Below are 27543 nucleotides of genomic sequence, written 5' to 3'. Positions count from 1 at the left end.
GCTGGCTGTGTAGTTGAGCTCCGGCTTTACGACGTGGTTCTCGTGTTCTCTGAATGGATTAGAGCTTGGAAAACTTGCACGTTTTACCGGCGAACGTAGCATTTTATATTAATAATTACTTAAGAACTCTATTTTAACGTGAAATTTTGTAACAAATTCTTGATTATTAAACGAAAATGGCGCTTGTAATGAGAATAATTGCAAATCGTCTCGTTGCTCAACCTCAGGTAACTATGATTTCTAACTAAGTAATAATTCATCGATTAATATTTTTTTTTTATGACGCTATCGCTGCTTCTTTTTTTTTTATCTGATAAACGCAATTTACTCAGGTGTCTTTGTGATCCTAGTTGTTTACTTTAATGAATATTAATCATTTTCTATTCGGAAATATTGTATCGGAATCATTCCATGACCTTGTCGTACTAAAGAACATGTACTTATTACTTACAAAGTAGAACTAATTTACAAATTTTTATACTAATTTATATATATGATATGTATTTATTGTTCATTTACAAACAAATTTTTTGTTTATTATTTAATTATTCATTTCTCACAGAACTTTAAATTTATCAGCATTTTTTTTTATTTTACTTTTTTCATCTCCGACTATGGCTATTTTCTGCATATTTTAATTAAAATTATTCTTATTCTTAATTTAGATAAAATTATTTTAAATTCTATTGAATTGGACCTTGGAAAAAAAAAGCGATGCAGTGACAAGAGCAAGAAACAAACTTATTTCAATTATGTGCATTTAAAATGATTGCAATAATAATATAAACTAAATAAATATTATAAAACAATAAAATATGGTATAAAACTATTTGCTAGTGATTATTTATTTTATGCAACAAAAAAAAATCATCTTTTTTAAAATTATTTTTTATGAGATAGTCCTAGCATAAAAAAGATATTAGTTTGAACTATAACAGTTTTTAAGATATACTGATAATAAAATTTGATTTGTAATAAATTATATACTTTTATTATTACCAATTGTTCCATGGCATGTTCCACAAATTTTTACTGTTAATGTTTTCCAGACAGAATTTATCTACTACATTTACCGTTTTAAATTTTAAAAGTTTTTCAGTTTTATATGTAAATAACAATAAAAAAATTGTGTGAAAATTCAGTCTAATAACAGGTGTATAATATTTGAATTTTGAAAGCTTAATATAAAAATAGAAGTTAATGCTTTCGAAACCTGCGGGAAAATGCATCTACTACCTACATATTCTTCTAAGAAGTATGCCTGTTTGGTTGAGGCAAAAATATTGATAAAAACTCTAAAAAAAGAAAAAGAAAGACACGTTTAAATTAGCTTTATAGTTTTGTCTGAATTTGAAAGAAGATGCCTTTTATTAAAATAAATTATTACGAACATGTGCTCTATAAATCAGATTTGATTATTAAGGGTGAATATATTTTAATCTTCATAGACTAGATAATTTCCATATAAATGAAAATATATAAAGCATATTTCTTTCATACATTTAAATTATTTTTTTTTATATTCTTAGATAAATTTAATTTTCAAGTGATGAATATGTTCAGAAGGAAACCCCTTTATCTTCCTCGTGCGTTGTGAAAATATTTCATTGATCTAGAAATTGTATTCATATGAAATAATTGCATTGGTGAATATTTAAATTGTGTATTAAATCATATTTTAACAGTTTATTTTTTTATTAACTTGGATTGTGATATAACACAGATAATTTCAGAACTTAATAGATTGTATTTTTTATGGTATTCATCTTTTATAACCTTTGTTGAAAAAATGACCAACATTCAGGAGATTTTTTTATTAACCAGAAAGTTAAGAGCAGGTGATTTTTTAACAATACCTCAGTACCCTTAAAATTGCAAGCAAAATAAATTTTATTCAATATGTTTTCTTGAAAAAGAATCAAGGTCCATTAAGAAAATTTTATCAAAAAAATCAAAAGGCAAAATTCTAAATCTTCTTTAAGTGTAATAGTTTGGTTCTTATCAGCTAGAAAAGAAATACATTTATATCAAAATATGCTATTTTATTAGGAATTGCTCTTTAAAACTATCAAATAGCTTAAACATCTTTCTCTATCCTTTTACTTAGGTTTAAAATAACTTTCCTATATTTCTATTCAATTTTATGGCATGAATTTTGAAATTTTGTTTAATACCAATGGTGTTGGTTTTAATTTCCAATGCAGTTTTAGCTCATTCATGATGGATCTTTAATTTGTATGTAATGATGCATTTCTTCATAATTTAATTTTTGCTTTTTTAAAAAGAAATTTTGAATTTAATAACTATTAAAAAAATTTAGATCTAACACTTAGAGAAATTTTTAATGCTGCAAAATTAAGCAATTATCAATTTTGGTTATAAATTTAACTTTAATTTAAGCAATTTTTTTTTCCTTACTGTTATTTATAAGAGTTTATGCTGTTATAAAATTTGAAAAATTGTAATATGATATGCAAGGTTAAATGTAACTTATAAAAGGGAGTATTTCAAAGGGTGCCTACAAAAAAATTATAGGATAAATAAAAACTTTTAAATTAATATTAGTTAGTGTTAATCAATTAATATTATTTAGTGTTATTTACTTATAGATCATATTCAGGAATTTGTGTTTGTTCAACAAACTTTCTTTTATTCTAAGCTAATAACATAAAATGTGAGAATAAAAGCATAAATTCTGATATTTTTTTAAGAAATTGCATTTCTTAAAAATTCCTGTTTTTTCTTCCTCCTCCCCCGCAATGTAAATAGTTGCAAACTGTTGGTCATGACTTTAAATAATTTCTTGCATGATTTTTCATTTAAAACTCCTTAATATTTATATAAAAACACACACATTCTTGAAAATTTAAGGCTAAAAAATAATTTGGATTGTAAAAAATTTCATTTTTTTATATTTATAATTTTTTTTTTAAATTAGAGTAATCTACATAATTCTTGAATTGAAACTTCTTTAATAATCCTAGAATTTATTTTCGGATATTATGCTCATAAATTTTTCTATTGTGGGAAAGTTTTTGAACTATTTTTAGCATTTCTATTCTCTCCCACAATTTCTTTCTTCACTTGAAAATTGAGACAAAAAAAATATATATATATTGCAGAATCTGAAGAAGTTTCTTCTTTTTAGAATAAAAAGCATAATTCTTCATATAAAAAAAGAAAACTAATAACATAACTTCACATAAACTAAATATAATTTTTCTGTTTCCCCTTGGGTGGAGAGAAAGGAAGACTTTAAAAGGAAAACTATTTTAAATTATTGATGGATTTAAATATTGGATGCTGCAGTTCTACAATCTTAAAAAAGTGTGTCAAATGTTTATTTCATTGAATATTGCACTTAAACATATATTTCCTTTTACAAAGTTTCGTTTTAATAAGGTTTGCAGTTCTATGAATTTGTGTTGTGGAGATAAATAGTAATTTTTTTACAGCCCCCTTTAATATGAGTGTTTTTATTTTTTCCTGCATTCTTCTATTTAATGAAATTTGCATTTCTAAAATAAATGTTTTCTTCTAAATCAGAAATTATATATACCTCTACAAATTGAATAGATAAGAGCCTGAAACTTTATTCATGAATAAATAAATGTAAGATAAATATTTTACCGATTGATACATTTACTCTGTGGAGACTGTATAAAAATTCAATATTTAAACTTTTCAGTCTCCATGGAAGCCAAAACATTTCCATATAATTGTCCATTTTATTTACTGAAACTTAGTAACTGAAAATATAAGTCAAAGTGCATTGTTTAGGAGAAATAAATACCTGATCCACTTTTTTGCGATGCCTTTTATGTAAGAACTCTTTGCTAATTTCCTATTTAATGCCAAAGAAATAATGTGTTATATATATATATATATCTTCATCAACAAGATTTTGAATTTACTGTTGAATATTTTATCAGTAAAGCATTTGGAAGATAAATTGTATTTATTCATGCAAGTTATATTACTAACTGCTAATATTTGAAAGGAAAACTTTAAGAAAAATCTATGGTGCTGTAAATGATAATGTTTGGCACACACTTCATATCCATGAACCATACAAAAAATTCAAAGAACCCTCATCATTGAAATCATTAAAGTTTATCATATCTAGGGGCTCGGACACATACAAAGATTTGAGTACACCGAACCAGCTAGAAAGCCGACTAAAGCTAAAGAGGTTAACCACTGTTTAGGCAGCTTTGAAAGCGTTGACAAAAACCTCAATCTATGGGGTGTCGGATAATGGAAATCTGTGGCACTGGATATGTAGCAATAACATAAGCTTACTGGGATAGTCTTGGCCTGCATAGGCCATAATGCTAAAGAAAAAGAAATTATATCATCATGCAAGTTTTTCAAAAACAACTTATTTTCTTACATTAAATCATTGCTTGATTAAATATAAACCATAATACTATTGTGAATTATTTTGTCTTTCAATGTTAATTCATTGAAACAAGTCAAACTCTTTCTAAAACTAGTCAAACTCTTTCTAAAACTAGTTGATTAATTCATTGATTATCAAGCATACATCTAAAAATAATTGATCTGAATAAATTCTTCTAGTTAGCTTCATACATTTAAATGTTTATTAGTCAGACATCAAGACATAAAATGTGTGTAAATTCTTTTGATCAATGAATAAAGATGAAATTTCTTCATGATTAACATTAGTGTCCTCAGTTGTCTCTTACAAACTTAACTATGAATAGTTGCCTTTCTTTTAAAATATATTTTACTCCTTTCTATCATATTTTATATTTCATCTCTTCCCTTTTCAAAATGGATTTTCTTCCATCCAATCAGTTTTGGAAATTGAGGGGGGAAAGGCAAATGAGATTCAAAGAAAAATTGGTCATTTGCAATAAATTAAAATTTTGTTGGATGGGGGATACTCATTAAATTTTGTTGGAATGTTGTATAGTTAGAATTTTTGATATCTTGTTTTGTTAATGTGGGTTTGAAACTAATCAGAATTTTTCTGTATTGTCTGAGGTTTGTGAAAGTAATAGAAAGTAATCACTACAAGAAATATCTGAAATCTGTGATATTTTAAAGTATTTTCTGGAATTTTAAATTTATAAATTTTACAATGAATATTTTTATTTCTCCAGGTTTCTTTTATAAGGTGGGGGGGGGGATATATTTTAAAAAGTGATACTATATTTAAATATTACATGATCCAATAAAAATCATTCATTTCTTTTATTGAAATATTTGTTTTAATATTAAATAATGCATATTATTAAAATAAGAAATATCTTAATTTTTTTTCATCACTAAATAATTCAATTTCATTTAATATTTTTTCCTTTACGTATGAATAAAAATGCAGATAAATTTATAAATGATAATTCATTAATCATCTTGAATATTCACATCTTTGATAATAAAACTTATAATAAATTAGTTCAAATTAATATTTAGTATTTACTAGTGTAGAATTTTGGTACTTTTATAAAAACAAACAGTAGCAATTATCAAATATATTCATCTCAAACAAATACAGGAATCAAAACAGCAAAGATGACCAAAAAAAAAAAAAAAAAACCTTGTTCTTTCTGATATTGAATGGCTATGTTTGGTGCATTTTGACTTTTATTGATCTATCATATTACCTTCATTAATTTTAATACTAGATATTTTTCAATCATAAAAGACTAAGCATTAAGTAGTTATAGAGAGACTTTGAATTAAGATACAAATTCATAATGTGGTTGGAATAAAGTTTCTCCTATACCTAGAAAATATTATGCTCATCAACATTACTTTTCCCATTAATATAAAAAAGTGTTAATATTATATGTAGTGTCTGTGTGTTTAATAAGGTCACTTAATTCAGTTTAAATCATAATTCATTTACTGATTTTTCTCTTAAATTAGCTCAAATTACTTCATTCTAAAATGCTTTCTTATTTCCTGATCCAAATACCTCTTTCCACTCCACCCACCCTTTATCTTTTTGATTTTGCAATTTTTGAAACTCCGAGAAAAGGGATAAAATTCCCTAATACCTACACATTTCTTTCAAATATACCTAAGATTCCATTTCTTAAGTTTACACATGTTACATATTAGAATTCCCCAATAGAATCTTTTAGTGAAATCACTGAAGGGAAATATGTTTGACACTTTGCTCATGTATTGTGATATGAACAGATACATCTCTTTATTATTGACTTTCCCTTTGTACAAAATTCTGAATCTTGTAGTAAAATAAATGGAAGTGAAATTCCAAAGGCTTCTTCTTTTTGGCTATGCATCTACAAAATTATGTCTCTTTATTAACTATGCAGATTTCCTCGTATATCTTTTTTTAAATGTATACTGAAACAGAATTCTTTATCTTTTTGTGATGTTAATATTATCTTAGCCAAGCACAAAACAGCATTTAATGGAATTCTGAGGATGGCCAGAGTCCATCCGGAATTGTCATGACAGTGAAATAGAATATTGTATTGAAAAAGTTATTTTCATTTGAGGTAGATAGTTTTCCTATCTCATGGAGACATTGTGCTGTCTGTCATTCATAATTTTAGTGAAACTAAGTCATTATGTTATAAAAATACAAGGAATAAAGAAAAAAAAAAATGACAATACTTTGAGGACATTTTTTTTTTTTTTTTTTACATCTGAAATTTTTAAACTGAGTAACAAAATAAATCAAAAGATTAATCCATAATCAAAATTTAACAAGTGAAAATAAGTTTAAAAAATATGACTAAAAAGATTTTTAGGAAGTTAACCTCCCTTCCTTCTAGTTGCTAAGAACTACTAGATATTTCAATTGTAGATATGCACATCAAAAATATATAAATTATTGATGCATAATTATATTTTTCTATTATGACAATTGCTACATATGCGCAGACACAGCAACTCTTAATGCCTGAATAGTAGGTTTGGCTGTGGAAGGTTCCTATATTTTTACACCATTTTGGTTGCTATTGTGTTTAATAAGAAAAGGCACTTATTTGCTGCTTTTATGGATTGCTGTTGAATTAACTATAAAGTAACTGCTGTCTTTAAAACTGTTGTAGAAAGATATTAATAAGTATGATCAGATTCATTGTATATGTAAAATATTTCAAAGTCAATATATATATATATATATATATAGATAATGAAATTTCAACAACAACATATAAAGCATGCAACTAATTATTTTAAGTTTTGCATTTTTTCATTGGAATTAAATTGTTTTTAAATAGGATGATTATTGATTGCATGAAAGTGTATTGATTACAAAATTATGTGTAGAATATTTAATATACAAAACATTTTATAACAAAGATTGTGATTTTTTTTTTTTTAAAAAAAGGCATACATTTTAAGACACCCCTTTTTAAACCATTCAAAGGTTTGTTCTTTTTTGATCACCTATAAACTTATTATTTTGGTTTCTCTTCATTAGGAATCTACTCATTTGACATGAGATAAATAAAATTAAGAGAAAAAAATAGAAAAAAAAACGGCCAATTACTTAGAACTAAGATTAATTAGGGGAAGAATGGAAATTATATTATTTTTCTGGTATAACTGTTTTATGAATTGATAAAATATAATTGTTGATAAAGCATCTATACTACTTTCAAAGAAAAGATTAAGAAATTAAATAGTTTTTCATTAATGAATTAAAGAAAAGGAGAGAACTGAAATATATATATATAATATATGCTTGTGTATTGTAACCTGTAAATTATGAAAATTTCAGGAAGCTAGTCACCCCCCCCCCCATTTTGTAAGCCATTATTTTTATTCGGGATACATAGTATCATTACAAGTCTTTAAAAACTGATTATTTTTAGTGGTTCTTGTATAAAAACCTTAAAAGTATTTTATTTTTTTCTCTAAAAATTAAGGGGGGAAAATTAGTTAGGAAATTTAAAGTATTTGATAGTGAAATTTCTGAAAAAAAATATAAACTTTTGTTTATTTAATTGATAAAATTAGCATGATTCTAAATTTGTTTTCTTATGTGCTTAACTTTTTAAAAATAAACTGATTTGTTAATGGAGTGGCAGTGTACTCTTTGTAATACAACTTGCTGTAGTGTAATAAAATAATTTTTTAATGCAATGATAATGTATTAAGAAAATGCTTCTTGGGACATTTGCATAAGAAAAATATTTTAAATAAATTAATGAAAGATATTTAGCAATTACTAGTGGCATTCAATATCCATAATTATCTGAAATTAAATTTCATTCTGTTTAATACATATTTCTATGATCAAAAATGCTTTGTTAATATTGATTCTTATTTTTTATTGTGCTATATAAAAAGTTCTAAGTTTTTTATGATAAAATTTGATTACCCGTCCTGTTATCTTAATGGATATCTAGAGGCAGTTCATAAATTATAAATATTACAAGAAACGAAATCACAAAATATATGATTGCAGATCATTTAGAAGAATTTTAATTTCAGTATCTTGTGCTTAAAAATTTACAGCCAACACAGTCAAATAATTCTAAGACAAAATTACACAGAACTATAGTTTTACCTGTGAATTTAAAAATTAGGAAAGAAAAAGAAATGACTAAGAATAGTCTGAAATTTAAACGATACTTGATTTTAAATTGAATATACAGCCCTTGTAATTACAATGATAAAAAGTTCAAATAATTATTTTTTCTTTCCTTAAAATTTTCTCCTCTTTTAATTGATTAAATATGATTCACTTAACTGTTGTGTATAGGCATCTTTTACACTCATTTGTCAAGTCTGGCTTATTTTCTTGAATGGTGCATGATTTTCATTTTCTTGTTAGATAATTATTATGGCTGCCATTGAATAGCAAAAACTCAGGTTAATTTTTGGAAATTAGACAATTTCCTAAGTGCAAAAATGAATCCTTATTTGCATGTGAATGATTAAGCATCATATTTCTTTTGTAAATAGTGTGTTGAAAATAAAGTGCCCGAGTTTCTCTTTTTGTTAGTTTTTCTCCAGAAAAAAAAAATATAGCATATAACAGTTTAAAACAACTTTTTAATTGAAAATTAGCAATTTTATTGTATAAAAATTTTTTGATTCAGTTGTGTTTAGTATTAACTTTAGTCTAGAAATGTTTTACAAGATATTTTTTTATTTGATGATACGAATCATGGTTATATTATGATTTAGAGCAATCAGTGCTAAATTTTTTAATATAAAAATCACTATTTAAATTTTTTATGATTAAAATTTTCAATTTTTTTAATTACTGATATATAATTTTAGCATTAAAACATAAAATTTTTGAGAATTTTTCAGGCATTATCACATTGATGAAGCATGTCAATCTAAATGTTGATATGGCCTAAGTTTATTGCAATTGGAATAAAAATATCAAATACTTTACTTACTTTAAACTTGGAAATTTCAAAAAGCAAAAGAATAATCCAAATATTTGATAAATTAGCTCTGTGCCAAAAATTGATCTTAATGCTAAAACTTCTCTCTAGCACTAGTTATAGACTTATCTTGACTGAAGATATGTTCGTTCCTTAACATCATTGTTGGATGTACGCCTTATCTTATCTGTTTTCTTTCAACATGTGATAATTTCAAACCTCCTCAACTTTCTTGATATGCACTTTAGTTTTTATTTATAAGGCACTTTAATTTTATTTTGTAGATTTTTTTAAAATTTTGTTACATATATTGCTTTACATGCTAGGGGGTATTTTGATGATTAAAAAATAATCATTATTTGTATATTTCTTGAAAAAAACTTACATTTTTATGCTATTTTATGTTAATATAATTCCTACATATAGAAAATCTTATTATATGAATATTTTTAAATAAAAATTTTAAAAGCATTTGAGATGTATTTGCAAGTCCTAAAGTGCAGATTTATTATGATTTTCAAAATTAGTAAAAATTGTGTTTTTAATCAAGGTATTATATTTTTAAATAAATTAAAAGAAAAAGAATTCAAATAAACCATGTTAAAATTTTGTTTAAAAAAATCATTGAATCATGTAAAACTGAAGTTTTTTTTTAAATGTAACTCTGTTCTTATTCTGAAGATTAAAAAAAAAAAAAAAACTGTCAAATTCTTAATTTCATAATTTGATAAAATCAAAAAATGAGATATAGTTTTATTGGTTTTTCTAAATTTTACTTCATATTTGTAAGGACAGAATTTTGATTTTTTTTAATTCACATTCTCATGTTTTAAAACACATTTTTGTTTCCTAATGGCATAGAATATTTTAATAATTTTAAAGATTTTAATTTTCAATTAATACATCAATTTAGCTAGGGAAAAAAGGAGTAGGGGAGATTTCACAAGCATCTAAATTATTTTCAAGATTCCTTAGATAATCATTTTAAATTTCCTTAGCATTTGCTGCCTGAAATATATTTTAACGTGAATATAAGCAGTCTAAGATATTATAATAAAAAGGTTGAAAATATTATAAAGAAAAATTCTTTAAATTATTTTTAGAATAAGAATATTGCTAATGTATACTGGGATGTTTATTATTTTAGTTTACACTAGTGATTGAAGTAAGAGGTTTAAGCAATATTTTCAGTAAATCTCGGTTTTACCTCATAGATGATTCATAAAAATTTATTTGATATGGATAGTTGCATCCTGGATTGCCAATGTAGAATTTATTCATTTAGTGTCCATAGGCAATGCACATTATTCTCTTTTTAAAAACCATACAATTTACTGTCGTATTTTATTTATTTTAAACTTCACTATCATATTAGATTTAAGATTATTTTTATCTTATTAATTTGTAGAAATGTAAGGGTTTTACTTATTTATTATGTTCTACAACTATGCTGCAATCATCTTTGTGTTGTGATTATTATTATTATAATGTGTAAGCAGTTGCATGGTTTTTATTATTACTGTAATAACAAAATGAAATATGCTTCGTAGAATTTTTATTAAAACTAAAACTATTCTTGTGGCAAATATATTATTGATATTTTTAAACAACATATCAATTTGTTTTCATTTGCTTCAGAATAATTTTTCTTCTTTATAAAATATTAATTTTTTAAGATTTTTATAAACCTTTTTAAAAAGATTAAGAATACATTTCAAAAACCATCTTATTTCTATACGATTCAGTAGTAATATAACATTTTAAAAAACAAAAGTAGCTACATTGTAATTGTATAAGTACTTTTCATTGCAAATCCAAACTCTTTTCATTCAACTAGCATTGAATACATGTTCTCATTTTAAGTATTTATTTTTCTCATTTTAGGCAACTTTTACACCCCTTTCCATTCTTGCAAAGAACTTCAGTGATACTACAGTAAGTATTTTTATTTATAATTTTATGATTTATAAACATGTCATTTTCTTTCATTAAACTGTTTGTTTGCATTTATTTTAGGATCTGAAAGGGTTGATGGCAAAAAAGATTATTGAGCATCAAAAAGCCGTAAAAAAATTCCGTGAAGTTTATGGAAGTAAAGTTATTGGAGAAATCACTGTGGACCAGGTGATTAAAAAATTCTTTTTTTCTTTTTTCTTTCTCTCTCTCTTAAAAAAAGTCTAAATTGCATTTAATATGCTTTTCTATTAGTTTTGTGCTTTTATATACTTACTTAAAATTGACTCTTTTTTTTATGTAGCTCTTTAAATATATAGATAGTTTTCTATTCTTAAGAATATAGCAAAATATAATTTTTTAGTCTTTTAATGTCAAATGGAAGTTTTGCTTATATTGGCTACTATAATTAGTTTAATAGAGGATTGATTATAAATTGAGTGTATTATTAATATTAAGCAAATATGGAGACGTAGCAGTTGTTGCCACACTGTTCAGACAATATAAGAATAAGTATATTTATTGTTTTGAAATATACATAAAGTTTGAAAACATTTGAAAGGAATAAAATGTGCATCTTGATTCTGTGTTTGGAGAAATGGACTGTTTTGTATGAACACTTACAGCCCATTTTAAAAAAATGTGTTAGTACAGGATATGTAATATATATAGTACAATATTTCATATGTCATCTCATGTTTTACACAATGTTGTCCAATAACTATTGTAGCAGTTTATCCCACTTCTCTGTTAAAGCACAAATGAGAGTATTTTTGTTTGTTAAAAAATATATTTAACCAACAAATCGCATGCCTTGGTCATCTCAGACATTTTCAAAGAGATTGAAGTCCGGATAATATGCTTATCTTGTGAGATGATAAGAAATATGATTGTGGTCTAAACATTATTGGAGACTCATTTTGATGACATAGTGCATTGTTGTCCACATTTATCATGAAAAACAAAAAGAACAAAGTTATAGAATATTGCTAACCAGTCATATTCTGAGGTACTAACACATGTAGAGGAGTGCAAGTTGTTAATCAGGATATTGGTCCATACTATGAGGATAAATGTCAAATATTGGTCTCTTGGATATTTTTAAAGTTGTAAGCAGATCACTAACATGCCAGATTAATTGGCATCTACATTTAGGTTAGATATCTTAATTTGCAAATAACAATCAATACCAGTTCTATTTGATTTTATTGTGATTTTCATAATACTATTGCAAATGTGTAACATAGTCTGAAAAATGGTAAAGAAAAGAGCCTTATCATTTATATCCCAAATACCTGACTACATTTTTTTCAAGATCCAGTCTTGTGGCAGTTAGAAATTCATTGGCATCTGCTAGGCTGTGATTTGCCAGTTCTTTTTGCGAATAGCACAACGTATCTATCTTCTGCAAACATCATTCTTTTAACACAATCTCTGCTGTGATTGCTTTAAATGTTTTTCATAGCCCTGAAACAATGCTAGATCAGTGTCACCTGACAAAATGTTTCTCTCTCTCTCTTTAATCTTTTCAATAATACAGTCATGCTTGAATTCATCAAAATGATATCAGAAAGATGTATTCAAAATTTCAATCAGGTCAATTAAATTGTTCCTCTAAAGCTTTAGCTAAAACAGCGACTGTCCACATATATCAAATCTTTATCAGGTGACAGGCATGGTTAGGAACATTAGTATTTACTTATCTTTTGTTAATGTATTCCACACCTATTCTAACTTTCCACAATTTGTTATAAGTAATGGTGTCATTTGTCCTTAGCAATGTTCAGCAGTCTATGAATGTTATTGAATCCAATTAGTTATTGATAATGCTAATTTGCATGGTAACATATGTCAATAGATGATGACTTATTTAAAATTTACTTGCTGCTTGTTATGTCAATGGCCCAAAAAGTTTTACATAATTTACTCACCTTAATATATCATCCACTGTTATAATAAATCCCTCTAGTGTGAACTAAAAGCTTGTTCAGAAATGATTTGTTACATTTTCATAATTTGCTTTGTTATGTAACTAGTAAACAGTTGCAAAGATGGGTATTTTATAAAAATATTTAGATACTCCTGAGACAATTGATGTTTAGACTCCATAAGACACATATACCTGAGCAATTTAGGAAGAATTCATGCTTTACTAATTTTCATATAGCCTAACTATTGAAATCATCATCTTGGTAATTTCAAGGGGAAAAAAATGCTGCATGTTTAGAAATCTTAATAGTATTGAAATTTACATTAATGATTTTATTAATTTTTGGATCTTAGAAATTGTTTCTTTTCAGATGTATAAAATATCTTGAAATCTAGGTCAAAAAGCATTTTAAGAAAATTTATATAATGAAACTTAAATGCCATATTGATTTTTTAAAAATAAAATCCCTTTTTTCTTTAAAAAAAAAAAAGTTTTAAATTTTTTTTATTAGATATGCTTTGTTTTCCATTTGTTTTAATTTCAAAATAAGTTAAAATTGTAAACCAAGAAATGCATGACTCTTTTAGTTATTATTATAATGACTTTAATTTGAATTTATTTTTCTCAGATATATGGTGGTATGAGAGGTATGAAAAGTTTGGTAACAGAAACTTCTCACTTGGATCCAGAAGAGGGTATCAGATTCCGTGATCTAACCATTCCAGAATGCCGAGAACAACTTCCTAAAGCCCCTGGAGGTGAAGAACCTCTTCCTGAAGGTCTCTTTTGGCTGTTAATGACTGGAGATGTACCAACAACTGAACAGGTAAGGTTTCTGTCTTTTTAAGAAATTGTATATGTAACCCTTTGAATCCATAAAATAATGCTTGGATTCAATTTAATATTTATCTAAAATTGGGAGATTCAATGTTTCTTTAATGCAAGATCTTTTATTATTATTATTATTTTCTGCAAATATCAAAGATATTTGTGATCAGGAATTCTGGATTTCTAATTTTTTCAAATCTATAATTTCTTGGTTTGTGAAATTTCTTAATTACCTCTCAAATTTTCTTCTTAAGCAAATATACCATATAATTATAAGAATGATAGTATAATTGAGAGAATGCAAACTAGTTTAATGTTAACTTAGTTAACAACTAGTTAAATAAGTTTTTAAACTAATTTAAATGCTGTAGAATCTATGAAATATTTATTTCCTCTTAAAATTTTCAGTTTTTTTTTTTTTTCTTCCTTATTTTAGGACAGAATAACCCTCTCAAAATCCTATTGAAAAAGTTTTTTTCTATTTTTTTAGTGCTAATTTCTTAAATTACAGGATAGCAACTAAATTACTTGCATCTCATTCTATTAGTATTCTTTTCAGATGTATAAAATATCTTGAAATCTAGGTCAAAAATACATTTTAAGAAAATTTAATCATCATCTCTTAAGAAAATTTACATACTCGGGTTCTCATCTGGCATTTGAAGGAAAAACTAGAAAAAAAGACGGTAAAAGAACCATTACATATCTTATTCAAGCTGATGATCAAGCTATTGTTTTAGATTGAATTTCTTTATTCCCTTAAGTTTTAGGACATGGATTATAAATGTTTTAAATCAAACTTTGGCTACACTACTTAAAATATAATATTTTCACTTTTCCTTAAAATTATTATAATGTGACTTCAGTAAAACCTTTGATTTGGTGCAGTATGACCAATATGAGCTCGTGCCATATAAAATCCAATATTTGATGTATAAAGTAAAAAACAATTATATTTTTTAAAATGTCTTTTGAAGCATACTTAAATTTCAGTTCAAATAAATTAAAACTGTATGCAAATTAATTTCCGATTTTCAAAAAAAAAAAAAAAAAAATGTTTTAAAATGTGGCGACAGTAAGATCAGTAGCTTTATCATTTTCAGAATTGATAAATTCAGTAAAATTAATAAAAATTAATTTTTAATAATATTTTAAAAGGATTTTATGTTACTAATAAAATGGTATAAAATACTTGTACTTATTCTGTTTTGCATCATATAATTAAATTGGTTACAATTGTCAAAACTTTACTCAAGATACTTTTTCAAGTTTTTGAAAATAATGCAAAAAGCTCATGGTCATTCATATTTATGTGCTTTCTTGTTTGTTATAAATTTCATTTTGACTTTTCCTCACTTCTGAATAAGAAAGCATTTAATTTTTTTTAGAACTCGTATTTTTTGATAAATTATTTATATTTTATAAAAAGTTGTTTAAACGTCAGAAAATAAGAGAATCAAGGTATTCTTTTCAAAGGGGGGAAAATATCTCAGATCTTAAAATTTACATTTTGAATTAATTCTACCCAAAAGGCTAGTTTTCATTATTTTATAACTGTGTAAAAGGAAGCATTGTCTTATCTAAGGTAAGTTCATATACAACAAATTCAAAATAAGAAATTTCAATTAGCTTTGAGATCAAGTTAAATTTATCTGATTTAATTATAACAATACGAAATAACTTGTACAGCATTTCATTTGGTTTCATTTACCTATGAAAATTTCACTATAATAAAAGATTTGCTGTTTCATGATGCAAGTGTTGTAGATTCTAATGGAAATGCTTGAGAATTTGTCAAAGTGTTGACTTTGTAATTGAAAAATTGAACATTATTCCACTATCAGGGCTTATGAAATCATCAGACATATTGGTGCTAACATGACAGTTCTTTATCTGGAGTTCATCAGATAGAATAGTTATGTCTTGTCTCTCATTTCATTACCAACATATTTCTATAAAAAGAAAATACAATTAGTACCAAAATAAAATAAAGTCATAAATCCCATGTCATAGCATTAGTAAATACCAAGTTTCTAACTTGGAAAATGTTGAAAGTGTCCACTACATTCGAACTAATTGAAAAAAAAATCATCAGTATCATAAATCGGCGATACGTGACCTGAAAAATGCAATTAAGTACCAGAACTAGTCTTTCTGTAAGACTTGCAATTTAATTTTTACTGTATTTTAAAATTCCAGTCTTTGGATATTAAATATATCAGTACATTTCATGATATGTTTGCAATCTTTAAGATGATTTTATTATTTTAGGTAAAAGCTTTATCCAAGCAGTGGGCTGAACTTGCAGATCTACCACCTCATGTTGTAACAATGTTGAATAACTTCCCTTCTAATTTGCATCCAATGTCTCAGTTCTCTGCTGCCATTACAGCCTGCAATACTGAAAGTATGTTTGCCAAAGCTTACAGTGAAGGAGTTTCCAAGGCCAAGTACTGGGAGGTAATCAAATGTTGCTTCTACTAGGAACACTTTTTATGTTAAATTTTTAATAATTTAACACGATATTCTCCATTTATATAAAGATGGAAATTTTGTAATTAATGTGTCACTCACTTCCAAATATAACTAATTTTTAAATTTATATTCCTGATAACTGTACTTTCTTAATATTACTTAAAGTTTGATTAAATATTAGTTAATAGATTAACATTTTTTTTATTCCCCATATCATCATCTGGTAGTGGATTTTGGAAAATAAAATTAATTTTAATATCTTTAATAATAATTTATTTTAAATTGAAAACTAAAAAGGCAACTGAAATATATAAAAAAAATCTTCCATTCATTTAACTAATAAAAAAATATTTTAAAAAGTTTATTTTATGAAATTTATTAATTTTTAAATTTTATTAGCACGCATTTGAATAGTAATTTTGAGAGCTTATGAGAAAGTTTTACTTTATAGTTGACATATGATGATGCTATGAGTCTCATTGCTAAGCTCCCACCAATAGCAGCTACTATTTACAAGAATCTGTATCGTGATGGGAGTAGCATTGGTGCCATTGATACCAATAAGGACTGGTCTCACAATTTTACCTCAATGCTTGGTTATGAAGATGCCCAGTTTACAGAGCTTATGAGATTGTACTTGACCATCCATAGGTTTGTATAAATCCTTGGTTTTTATCCTTATTATATCTCAAATTTTTTATTAGCAGGATTGTTGCCTTGTATATATATATATATATATATATATATAATATAATATAAAATTAATATAGATTTCTCAAAAATCTATGTTCAGTTTCAATGTGGAAATGGATCAGTTTTCAATATTATGAGAATAATGATGGCATTGTGATATGGTAATTTAAATATTCCCTTCCATTTGTTGCATAATGGATTGGCAATCAATACTCTTGATTCCTCCCATTTTTTTTCTGGATATCATTCTATTTGCGGGTGTTATGTTTGAAGTTCATTTAGAATTTATTGTATATTAAACAGGGTTCTTAAATATGCTCCACAATAATCATTCACATGAGGAAAATAAAGTGACTGCAAATTTTTTTGTGTACTTAATCCCCTATTAAAAGAATCTCCGGTTAAGAATTTATTAAATTATTGAAAATTTTAAATTATTGAAAAAATTATTGAATTGATTTCTTAAATTATTGAAACACAGCACATTACCTCTATTCCATTAATTGGTTGTCTGTTATCATTTGTTAAGCTGCAGAATTTTGAAAAAAATTTTGCAGGCTTTTGATATATTTGTATTCCAAGATTGTCAAACTATATTATTGCGAAATTTTTTCATGTCTTGTTGGCTGTCCATTCTAGATGACATATCTCATCAGTTTTACTTTTTTGTTATTGTGTTTTGATAGTAAAATATTCTCTTGTTCACATACACTGAACTTTTTAAAGATTATATAGAAAATAATTCATTATAACTAGGAGTCAGAAAATTGCTTCATTAATTGATTATAAAATCCATTAATTAACTGCATAATTGTTTTCAAATAATTATTATTCTCTGTATATAGAAATTTTGTTCAAAATTGGATAATCAGTGTATATAATATAAAACTATATTTTTGTGCTTCATATATCTTATCGTAAAACTTATACCCTTTAATTAAATTCCATTAGATTTCTTAGCGAACTAATTATTTTACTTATAGCATCTTAGCTTGAGATGTGCTAAACAAGTTTGTTAAAAGTTTGAAAGAGTGTGCATATTAGATATAAATTTTAAAATTGAGTTATACATTTGAAGAAGGGTTAAAATTATTCTAATTGAATGTTTTAAGATATAAAATATGAATCTTATGAATAATAATAAACCATGATGAAAATTTTTTATGCAGTTATAAATGAATTGTATTTTTTGTACAGTTTCTTAATTTATTAGAAATTTATCTAGAAGTTTAATACAATATTTTTATGCTTTTCTTCTCATTATTCTTTATATTTAATAAAGCTAAATGAATATTCAAACATATAATTTGTTGCATTGAAACCATCTGTGACAAAGAGGGTTTCAATGCAACAGAATATATATATATTTTAAGATCAAATTGCTTTGTATCTGATATATATATTCTATGATGTATTTATTTAGATATAATTTTTTCTTCATAAAAAGAATAATTAGTTCCAATGAAACTAAATAGAAATCCTCTAAGAAAAACTGGAATTATAAAGTGTTAAATAAAATAATAGATGCATATTCCTTGCATATCTTATAGATATCATATCATATCATAACATATTCATAGTAAAGTATAAATATGCCTTCACACATGACTAATGATTAAATCAATGCCAAAGAATTAAAATTTTTACACTTCATTTAGTATTAATTTTATACAATCTTAATGAAATTTTAATCAAAATAGCATGAAATGCTGATATAAAACACCATGACATTACTTGATCATTATGTATCAATTGAATTGCTTATTTGTTTCTTTATTATTGCTGAAATTGTTTATTTATTAAAACTATACAAAATAGTTATTCAGGAAATCTTGGAAAATAACAAACTTTTACTTTATTGTCAATTTTATTTTTATATTTTTCAATGTATTCATATATGAATTGAAATAGAGAGTTAAAATGATTGAGTTTGAAGCTAAATTTTTGCTTTATACTAGCCCATATATAGAACAAACTTGGAGTTGTGAAAAATATATTCAGCTAAAATAAAGATTCTCAATATCATAACTTTTATTTTCCACTTTTGAATTTAATAACAAAATATAAATTTAATATGTCCGTTAGACATTTAATTTAGATTCCTGTAATTTTATTGGAGTTGGCATTTTTATTTTATTTAAATGGATTTTTCATTTTTTTTTATACTTAAAATGTTGATAATACAAAGTGTATATAAAATGTAATAAAGTTTTTGATAGTGTTGAAATCATAGATTTTTTGAAGATATATTTATAAAATATTTTTTCGTATTAATGATTTTCAAAATTTTTTAATTGATTTTAGTGATCACGAAGGAGGCAATGTAAGTGCACACACTGTTCACTTAGTTGGTAGTGCTTTGTCAGATCCTTATCTATCATTTTCTGCTGGAATGAATGGATTGGCAGGACCACTTCATGGATTAGCAAATCAGGTACAAAATAACTGTAGCTTTAAAATTGTTAGAAAATAAATATTTGTTCTACTATTTTTATATATTCTCTGATAATAAAAAGTCTCTAATAAATAAAGATTTATATGTCAGTTGCAGCAAAGTTAATATTATATTCTTTGGAGACAAAATTCTAAAAAATCCTAGTCATCGGAGAAAAAAAAAATCTCGAAAATCAGATCAACAGATTTGAAATATGAATGTCAGAACTAAATATGCACCTTCCTTCGTAGCTTTGGTTTCCAGAAGTATGAATTTTTAGACCCGAAAGGAATATCCATACAAATCCTACAAAATGAAAGCCTGTATTATGAACTGTGGATACTTACAAGAATGTGTATCTATTTTAATAGAATTTGAAACTTTTTTTTTTTTTCCTCAATAATTTGGCTTACATTTCCATAGAATTTCAGGAGTTAGAAATATCTCCAAAAATCGAAGTGACAAAATTTCATCAAAATAATGAGAATATCAGTCTCGAAAATTGTGAGCATAATTAAGATTCTAATGAAATTATCCTATGGCTTGATCATAATTGAAAAAGAATTTTTCTTAAATAAAACTATTGAAGTTTAAATGCTTAAAGAAGCAATATATGTTGTAAAACCTTTGGTTTCAGCCGAATTGAAGAAAATAAGTGGTGGAATAGGGAATATTTTAATCACAAAAGAGCTTATATTATTCAGGTAAATGCTAAATCTAAATATGTTGAAAGAATGGACAAACAAAGATTACAATCTCAAAATAGTGAAAAACATAAAAAAGGAGAACACTTTGCAAATATAAATGATTTAAAATCAAGAACAGAAATTAAAAAGATAATTTTTAAACTATAAAAATCTATAAACAAACTAGCTGAAAAGGCAGAAAATAATTCAGTGCATATCAGAATCAAATAGTGTTAGAAAATAAAACTTTATCAGTATAATTAAAAAGTAAATTTGTAATTGTAATTTGTATTTGTAAGTTAAAGTTAAGAGATTGTTATAGAATTAACATTTTTTAATGAATTTTGTTTCAACAAATTGTAAATGTGTGTGTGAAATTGGAACCCTTAAACAGTTTGTATGAAATTAGCATTTAGTAGTTATTGTGTAGTGGCTAGCAATAAAGACATTTGCATTATGATCTTAAAATCTACTTTGAGCTAAAAGCTTTAACTTATTAATTGAAGATAAACATAACAAATCAACTTATTGCTTGCTCTTTCCTTAAACAATTAAAGGTTATAATCAAGAAAATAAACATGCTTTTATAAATTAACAGTGAAAATATTTTATTCAAATGTATTACTTGCATTTCTATATCTAAAGTATGCAGTTTTATAATCCTTGAATTTTTTTAAAAGTGTCTTTGATGATTATTTTTTTTAATAAGTTAGGGAACCCTGTCTTGAATAAGCTGAAAATGAATAAACTAATGTATGAATTAAAGACACTGTAATGATAGTTAAACACTTTTTTTAGAAGCTTGGAATTTTTCATGAAATTGATTTTTGTTTTTCAGGAAGTTCTTGTTTGGCTAACTAAGTTACAGAAAGAACTTGGCCCTGATGTGACTGAAGATCAAATGAAGGAATTTGTGTGGAAGACATTAAAATCTGGACAGGTATATACTTTATCTGACTACTTTCAGCATGATCATATTATGTCACAATTTAATAAATGTTTTAACTCATCTTTAACTACTTTCAGCATGATCATATTATGTCACAATTTAATAAATGTTTTAACTCATCTTTAAGACCTTGAACATTTAAAAATATAGAGAATTGAAAAAATCAAAAATGTTTATTGAAATAAGATACATAAAAATAGGTAAAAATAGTAGCAATTAGTAATTATATTTAATTTAGCAATTTGATTTTCAGATTTTTTTTTAATTTGTTAAGAAATTAGCAAATGCAATATTTTGAAAATTTACAAACATTTTTAAATAATGTAATGCTAAATCTTAATGCAATAATTCATCCCTTATATCTGATTAAATATTTAACTTTGTCAGTAATTCTGGATTCTGTTTTACAAATAGTCACATAAAAAAATTCTTGACAATTGTGAAAAATGTTTTATAAAACAAAATAATAAAATACTGACAAATGTGTTAAATTCCTTCCACCCATTCTCCTATCCATGAATCGGTTAATTAAAAGTATAATTAGTAATTCAGTTTGTTATGAATTAAGTGTAGATTAATAATCCTTTTTGATAAATAAATCTACTTAAAATTGTGTGATTGACATTAAGAATCGACAATAAATGAAATTTCTGTCATTAAGTAAAAATGCCTTATTTGTTGGAGCTATTTCAAATATTATTTTAAATCTTTAAAAACTTCTATTGTTGAAAGTTGCAGATTTATTGATATTTTATGTAATGTTGTTGGATATCATTTAACAAAGAGTAGAATTATGATAACTTGTATCATTTTGATGCTTCTTATGCCAAACCATTTGAATTAGATGATTTTGAATTTTGAAAAATAAAATTTCAAAATATGAATAATTTTTCCCCCATATAAGTTACAGAGAATAAATAAATGTCAGTTAAAAAGCTTTAGAAATTGAGTGTGAATATCAGGAGATGCTACTTTAAATTATCTCCTGTTTCTCCTTAGTAGTAAGTATCTCCTTAGAAAATTAAATTCTATTCTGGTTCATACCAAATATTTAATTTTGGTATGAAAAACCTAGTTAATTTCATGTAACCTAGTTAAGAATCTAGCTACATAAATATATATTTATCGCATTTTTAAATACAAAACATTTTGCCCTTATGTTAAATATTTAATTTCTACACTTCCGATGAAAAAAAAAATCTTTCTCCGCCAGGATTTTATTATCATTACTTTTATATAAATGCTAAATATATTGGATATGTATGAAATAGCTTTTACGATGCAAAAATAATGGGAAATAGACCGTTTTGTTTATTAAGGTGTACATACACACTTGAAGATTTTTTTTTTAATTTTAACTTTAAAAGTCCAGTTTTTTCACAGTAGGTCATTAATATATGTTTAAACTCATTTCAGTGTGAAAAAACCATAATACACTCATTATTAATTAATTAATATTTAATGAGCTAAATAGCCTATTTTTTTAAACATGATATCTTAAATTCTAATTTGCACAGACACATAATTCTAGTTGGAAATTATGCCTAATATTAGTCTTCATGTTGTCTGCCTCAATCAAGTTATAAAAATGTATAGTTTTTTTTAAACAATTTTGTCATCAACAATAAATAGAAAAAACGAGATTTTTTCTGTCATTTTAACTTTCAAATAGCTATAAAAAATTTATTTCTATAAATATAACTTTGATTGAGGCACAAAACCTCTGCTATTTCATACAGATTATTTTGATATATAAATAACTGTATTTGGTTCATTTCTTGTTGAGTTATGATTGTTTGAATGAAGCAACATAGTGGAAAAATACCATTCTTCATAAAATGAGTTTTAAAAACTCCGTAACTAGAGTTTTTAATAAAAGCTCCACAAGAAAAATAAGTATAACTCGAGAAATATTTTGAATATTGACATCTTCGTATCCTTTGAAAGCTAAAAGATCAGACAACATTATTAAGAAATAAAAAAATATTCGATATTTTGAACAATTTTCGAAGTTTCAAGTGTATACATACACCTTAAAGAAAAAAATATATTGTAATTATAATATGTGATGATATTCTAGTTACAAATATATATAATTCATGATTTTTAAATAATTTTTTTTTTTAAAGTTTCCAGGTTGTATGTTTGCCACCTTCTTTCTAGCATAGAATAATAATTTTAATAAAAATTAAATGTATTAACTGCTAATTATAAATGAACTTTTGAAATATGATGCATTAACTGACATCATTTTTTTATATTCTAGGTTATACCTGGCTATGGCCATGCAGTGTTAAGAAAGACTGATCCTCGTTATGTAGCTCAGCGTGAATTTGCCTTGAAACATCTTCCTCAGGATCCTATGTTTAAACTTGTGTCAACTATTTACAAAGTTGTTCCACCTATTCTTCTTGAATTGGGAAAAGTCAAGAACCCATGGCCCAATGTTGATGCTCACAGTGGAGTGCTGTTGCAGGTGTGTTTCGTCAACTCTTAAAAATGGTCTTTCAAAATCTATTTTTTAAAACTTGTTTACTTTTCTATAAATTTAGAATAAAAATGGTGCTTAAAAGGTAATCTTAATTTTGTTAATCATTTTACAATATATATATATATATATATAATCCAACACGTATAATGCTGGGCACTTGTTGGATTACAGATATCTGGATTGTAAACATTGTTGAATTATACAACGTATATACATTTTTCTAAATCTGAAAATGAGCCTACACTATATTAAGAAGAAAAACACTATGTTAGGGTGTTGAGGAAGTTTAAATAACAATTTATGTATTAAAGGAGGGGGGTCAAGTTTTGATAGTAAAGAACAACTCGTCACAAAAGAACAAGTGCCTCCGGCTAATGGGCATGTTGGATTAGAGTCTAGCTTAGTCATTTTCTGAAAAATAGCTTCAGTTTCTAACTAGATTGCAGTAAATTTTAGATAATTTTATTCATAGAATGATATTTGTAGTTTATATACTTATCTGTTCAAATATTCGTCTTTGTGTCTAAATATACATTTCTTAAAATGAATAATTTAAAAGCATTGGTATATGATTAAAAGTCAGTCGAATCCTTCTTCAAGACAACTGAATTAAAACTAACTAAAATTTGTAATTTATGCTGAACAATAGATAAGATTGTTTTCAAGAATGTTTGCATACTAATTACTAGGCTATCATTTGCATATGCATTTTCCATATGCATATCATACTTATTTATAATATATATATATATTCCAAACATTTTCCAGCATTTAAAATTATTAAAGTTGCAAGCATTTTTATTTTTTAAATTTTTTTGATGATAATGCAAGTGAATATATACGACATTTGCATCTTAGTTTGAAATTAGGTTTAAGAATAGTTTATATTGGAAATATCTAGTTTAATTTTTCATATCAGACATGAATTGTTACTCTACAAATTTGTGCTGATGAAAGCAAAATTGCTTGTATAATTTTTAATTAAAACATCGATTTGTAATTAGTAAAGCTTATGAACTAAACATATTATTAAATTAAGATGGAGGAAAAAATATTTAGAACTCTAGTCTGAACAATTGTAGCCTGAAAATATTTAAGACTTAGATCAGCAAATTATGTTCTGTGCTTCCGCATTGCAAGTTTGCGTGTATTTAAATTTTTTGGGGGGGTGGAGTATATTAAAAGTTGTGTGAGCAATAAAATAAAGGAAAAAGTGAAAATTCTATTTTACAGATTACATTAATGTCCAAAAACACCATTTTTTTAAAAAAAAATCCTAACTGATGAAAATACACAATTTTTCTGCCATGTAATTTACAGGAAATATCCAGTATAAAATTTAAAAAAAGTATATTATCTTGTTAAAATAAAAGGGAAACACAAATTTACTTTTAAAAATATGGTAAAAACAGCTTTTAAAGAAATAATTCACAATTGGCTACTTTGATCCAAACTGGTTCAGTTAGATGCTGGAAACATGATGTATCGCCAATGTGTGTTATCATTAGACTTAATGTGTAGTAGATGAAATTAATTCTGTTTATTTCCTTACATTTTTAAAGAGAACATTTAATTTTCGACAAAAAAAAGTGGCTAATCAGACAAAAGGATAATTTTGTGTTTAGCATATTAGTAACTCATATTTATTTGTTTCAGTATTATGGAATGAAGGAAATGCAGTTCTACACTGTTCTCTTTGGTGTATCCCGAGCTCTGGGTGTGATGGCATCTTTAGTCTGGGATCGTGCCATGGGCCTGCCTCTGGAACGACCAAAATCCATGACAACCGACGGACTCATGAAGTTGGTTGGAGCTGTCTAAATGGCAGGGCAAATCCGAAATTGCCATGCACACCACTTCACTACAGAATAGCAGCAATTCCATAATGCAGGATTTTTAAAAATTGATGTTCACCTGTTAGAAAGTGAACGGACAGCTTTGTGATAGATGTTGGTTAGGTGTCAATGTCTGTAAAATTGCATCAAGTTTGAAGCTGAAAATATTCATTTTCCTTGTCTCTCTGTCATCATTTTTCTTTTTAAGTCCTCATTGTGAATTTTCAAGCAGAAGTGCAGTAGAAATTCACCTGCAATAGACTGTGGTGTAGACATTCTTCATTTGCTCACTCATCTCATGTTGAATCTCTTTCTCCAACATAATAAATTGAACCCATTGGTTACATTCAGACTTTGACACAACCGGCTGTTTTGTTTAATTCTGGAAAATGTTTTTTTTTTTGTGATAATTTATCGAATGCTGCGGAGCATTTTTTAAAAAAAAATGTGGTGTTGGAACTCTTTGTTTGAAATTATTTTGTTTAAGTTTTTATAATTAAAATTTAATATTGGTTGATTTAATTGCACAATAAAAAAAATGAGAATGAGCTATTAGAAAATTTTAATATATGTAATTTAAAAATAAACTGTTGAAAGTGACAATTTTACATGCACTTGTACCTGAAGGATAATAAATAGAAAATTGCTTAATCATCTTGTTTTTCTGTTTGTTACATGACATTATGTGAATTAAACTGATGGCTTAAGAAAAAGCAATAATTAGTTAATATGGAATCTAATTAGGAGATGTTTTATAATTTTTGTCTGATATTCTAAATTTAACTGGAGTTAGTATTGATATTTATCATATTTAAATCCCTGTGTGCTAATTTTAGTGTGTCAATTTATCCATGTCTTACTTGTTGTTGAAACTGGCTGATAAAATAACATGTACCTGATATGGTAAAACTTTATGTACAAATGAAATGACTTAATATAACATTTTTAAAGCTAGTTAATAATACTTATTTAAATCTATGCGAGCTGTGTATTGTTTTCACCAAATTAGTAAATTAAAGTTTTTAAACTAGACATCTTTGATCTAGTATTGGATCTAGCACATAATTTTATTGAACATTCTGATCGTGAGGTAGTACTTAGTGTATCATAGTTGTAAAGTCCATGCAAGAATGTGTATACTGTAGAACTTTATAACAAAGATTTTGTTAAAATCTAATTTTACTTTAGTTTGTTCTTATTTCTATAAGCAGCATATTTTCTTTTATTTTAATCTGTTTGTTTTTTGTGAAAGATTTATTGAAAAAGAATACTAGAGATACTTTTTACATTTTTATTATTGTGAAGTGAAATGGGTTTATATTAGTTAACTTAAACTATTTCATTAAGGAAGAATACTAAAGAATTAAAGTGATATTTTTTCATAAAAATAATAGTTTAATTTACCATTCTTGTCTGAATTTTATCAAAAAACTGCTCTTTGAATAACTAGTTTCGTCTTGCTATAGTTAAAACATGACTGCATCTTAATTTTGATTTTTCTTTATATATTTTTCTTTTTGTAATCTCGTTTCTTTTAATTAAATTAACAAGAAAGGGTTCTTTAAATATTTTTTCTTTATCCCAGAAATATTGGCATTCATATTATTACATATCTAAAAAGCTGTAGCACCAAGTTTAATCATTAACATATTTCAATGCAAACTATCTTAATTATTAGTTTAATCTAACAGCTTAGAGGCTGCATCTACTGTATATAGTATATATTTGTACACTCAGAAAGCATGGGGTCTGGTCTTCCAAAAATAAAGGTCCATATAATTTTTCCTAGAATTTTTTTGTAATTTTGAAATGTGTACAAACATATTTTGAAAAAGTGATGACTGTTTCCATCAGAATGATAGAAAAATTCGAAAATGTTCCATTCTAATATACTCAATAAATTTAGCTCCCTTGTT

General features: G+C 25.5%; 2 protein-coding genes across 2 annotated transcripts in view; one reads left to right on the top strand and one right to left on the bottom strand.

Moving 5' to 3' along the window:
- LOC129956907 (secernin-2-like) overlaps window positions 1-9459 on the bottom strand; it is an 89269-nt gene extending 79810 nt beyond the window's left edge. The window contains exon 1 of the mRNA XM_056068923.1: window positions 9366-9459. The gene's annotated coding sequence lies outside the window, so the exon portion shown is untranslated. The remainder of the gene's footprint in view (window positions 1-9365) is intronic.
- LOC129956906 (probable citrate synthase 2, mitochondrial) lies at window positions 18-27543 on the top strand. Its single transcript, XM_056068921.1, has 10 exons — window positions 18-227; window positions 11238-11288; window positions 11370-11477; window positions 13865-14062; window positions 16336-16524; window positions 16991-17190; window positions 19537-19666; window positions 21191-21292; window positions 23568-23777; window positions 25449-27543. The coding sequence occupies exons 1-10, from the start codon at window positions 177-179 to the stop codon at window positions 25611-25613; spliced, it is 1404 nt and encodes a 467-aa protein (XP_055924896.1). The 5' UTR covers window positions 18-176; the 3' UTR covers window positions 25614-27543.

This window comes from Argiope bruennichi, chromosome 11 (genome assembly GCF_947563725.1).
Source record: "Argiope bruennichi chromosome 11, qqArgBrue1.1, whole genome shotgun sequence".
NCBI lineage: Eukaryota > Metazoa > Arthropoda > Arachnida > Araneae > Araneidae > Argiope > Argiope bruennichi.
This window is presented reverse-complemented; position numbering and strand designations above follow the sequence as displayed.

Excerpts from the sequence above, each read along its gene's own strand:
- LOC129956906 (XM_056068921.1), top strand. The coding sequence starts at position 177 with ATGGCGCTTGTAATGAGAATAATTGCAAATCGTCTCGTTGCTCAACCT. Across the intron at positions 228-11,237 it reads GTCTCGTTGCTCAACCTCAG|GCAACTTTTACACCCCTTTC; the intron begins GTAACTATGATT and ends TTCTCATTTTAG. Across the intron at positions 17,191-19,536 it reads TTGTACTTGACCATCCATAG|TGATCACGAAGGAGGCAATG; the intron begins GTTTGTATAAAT and ends AATTGATTTTAG.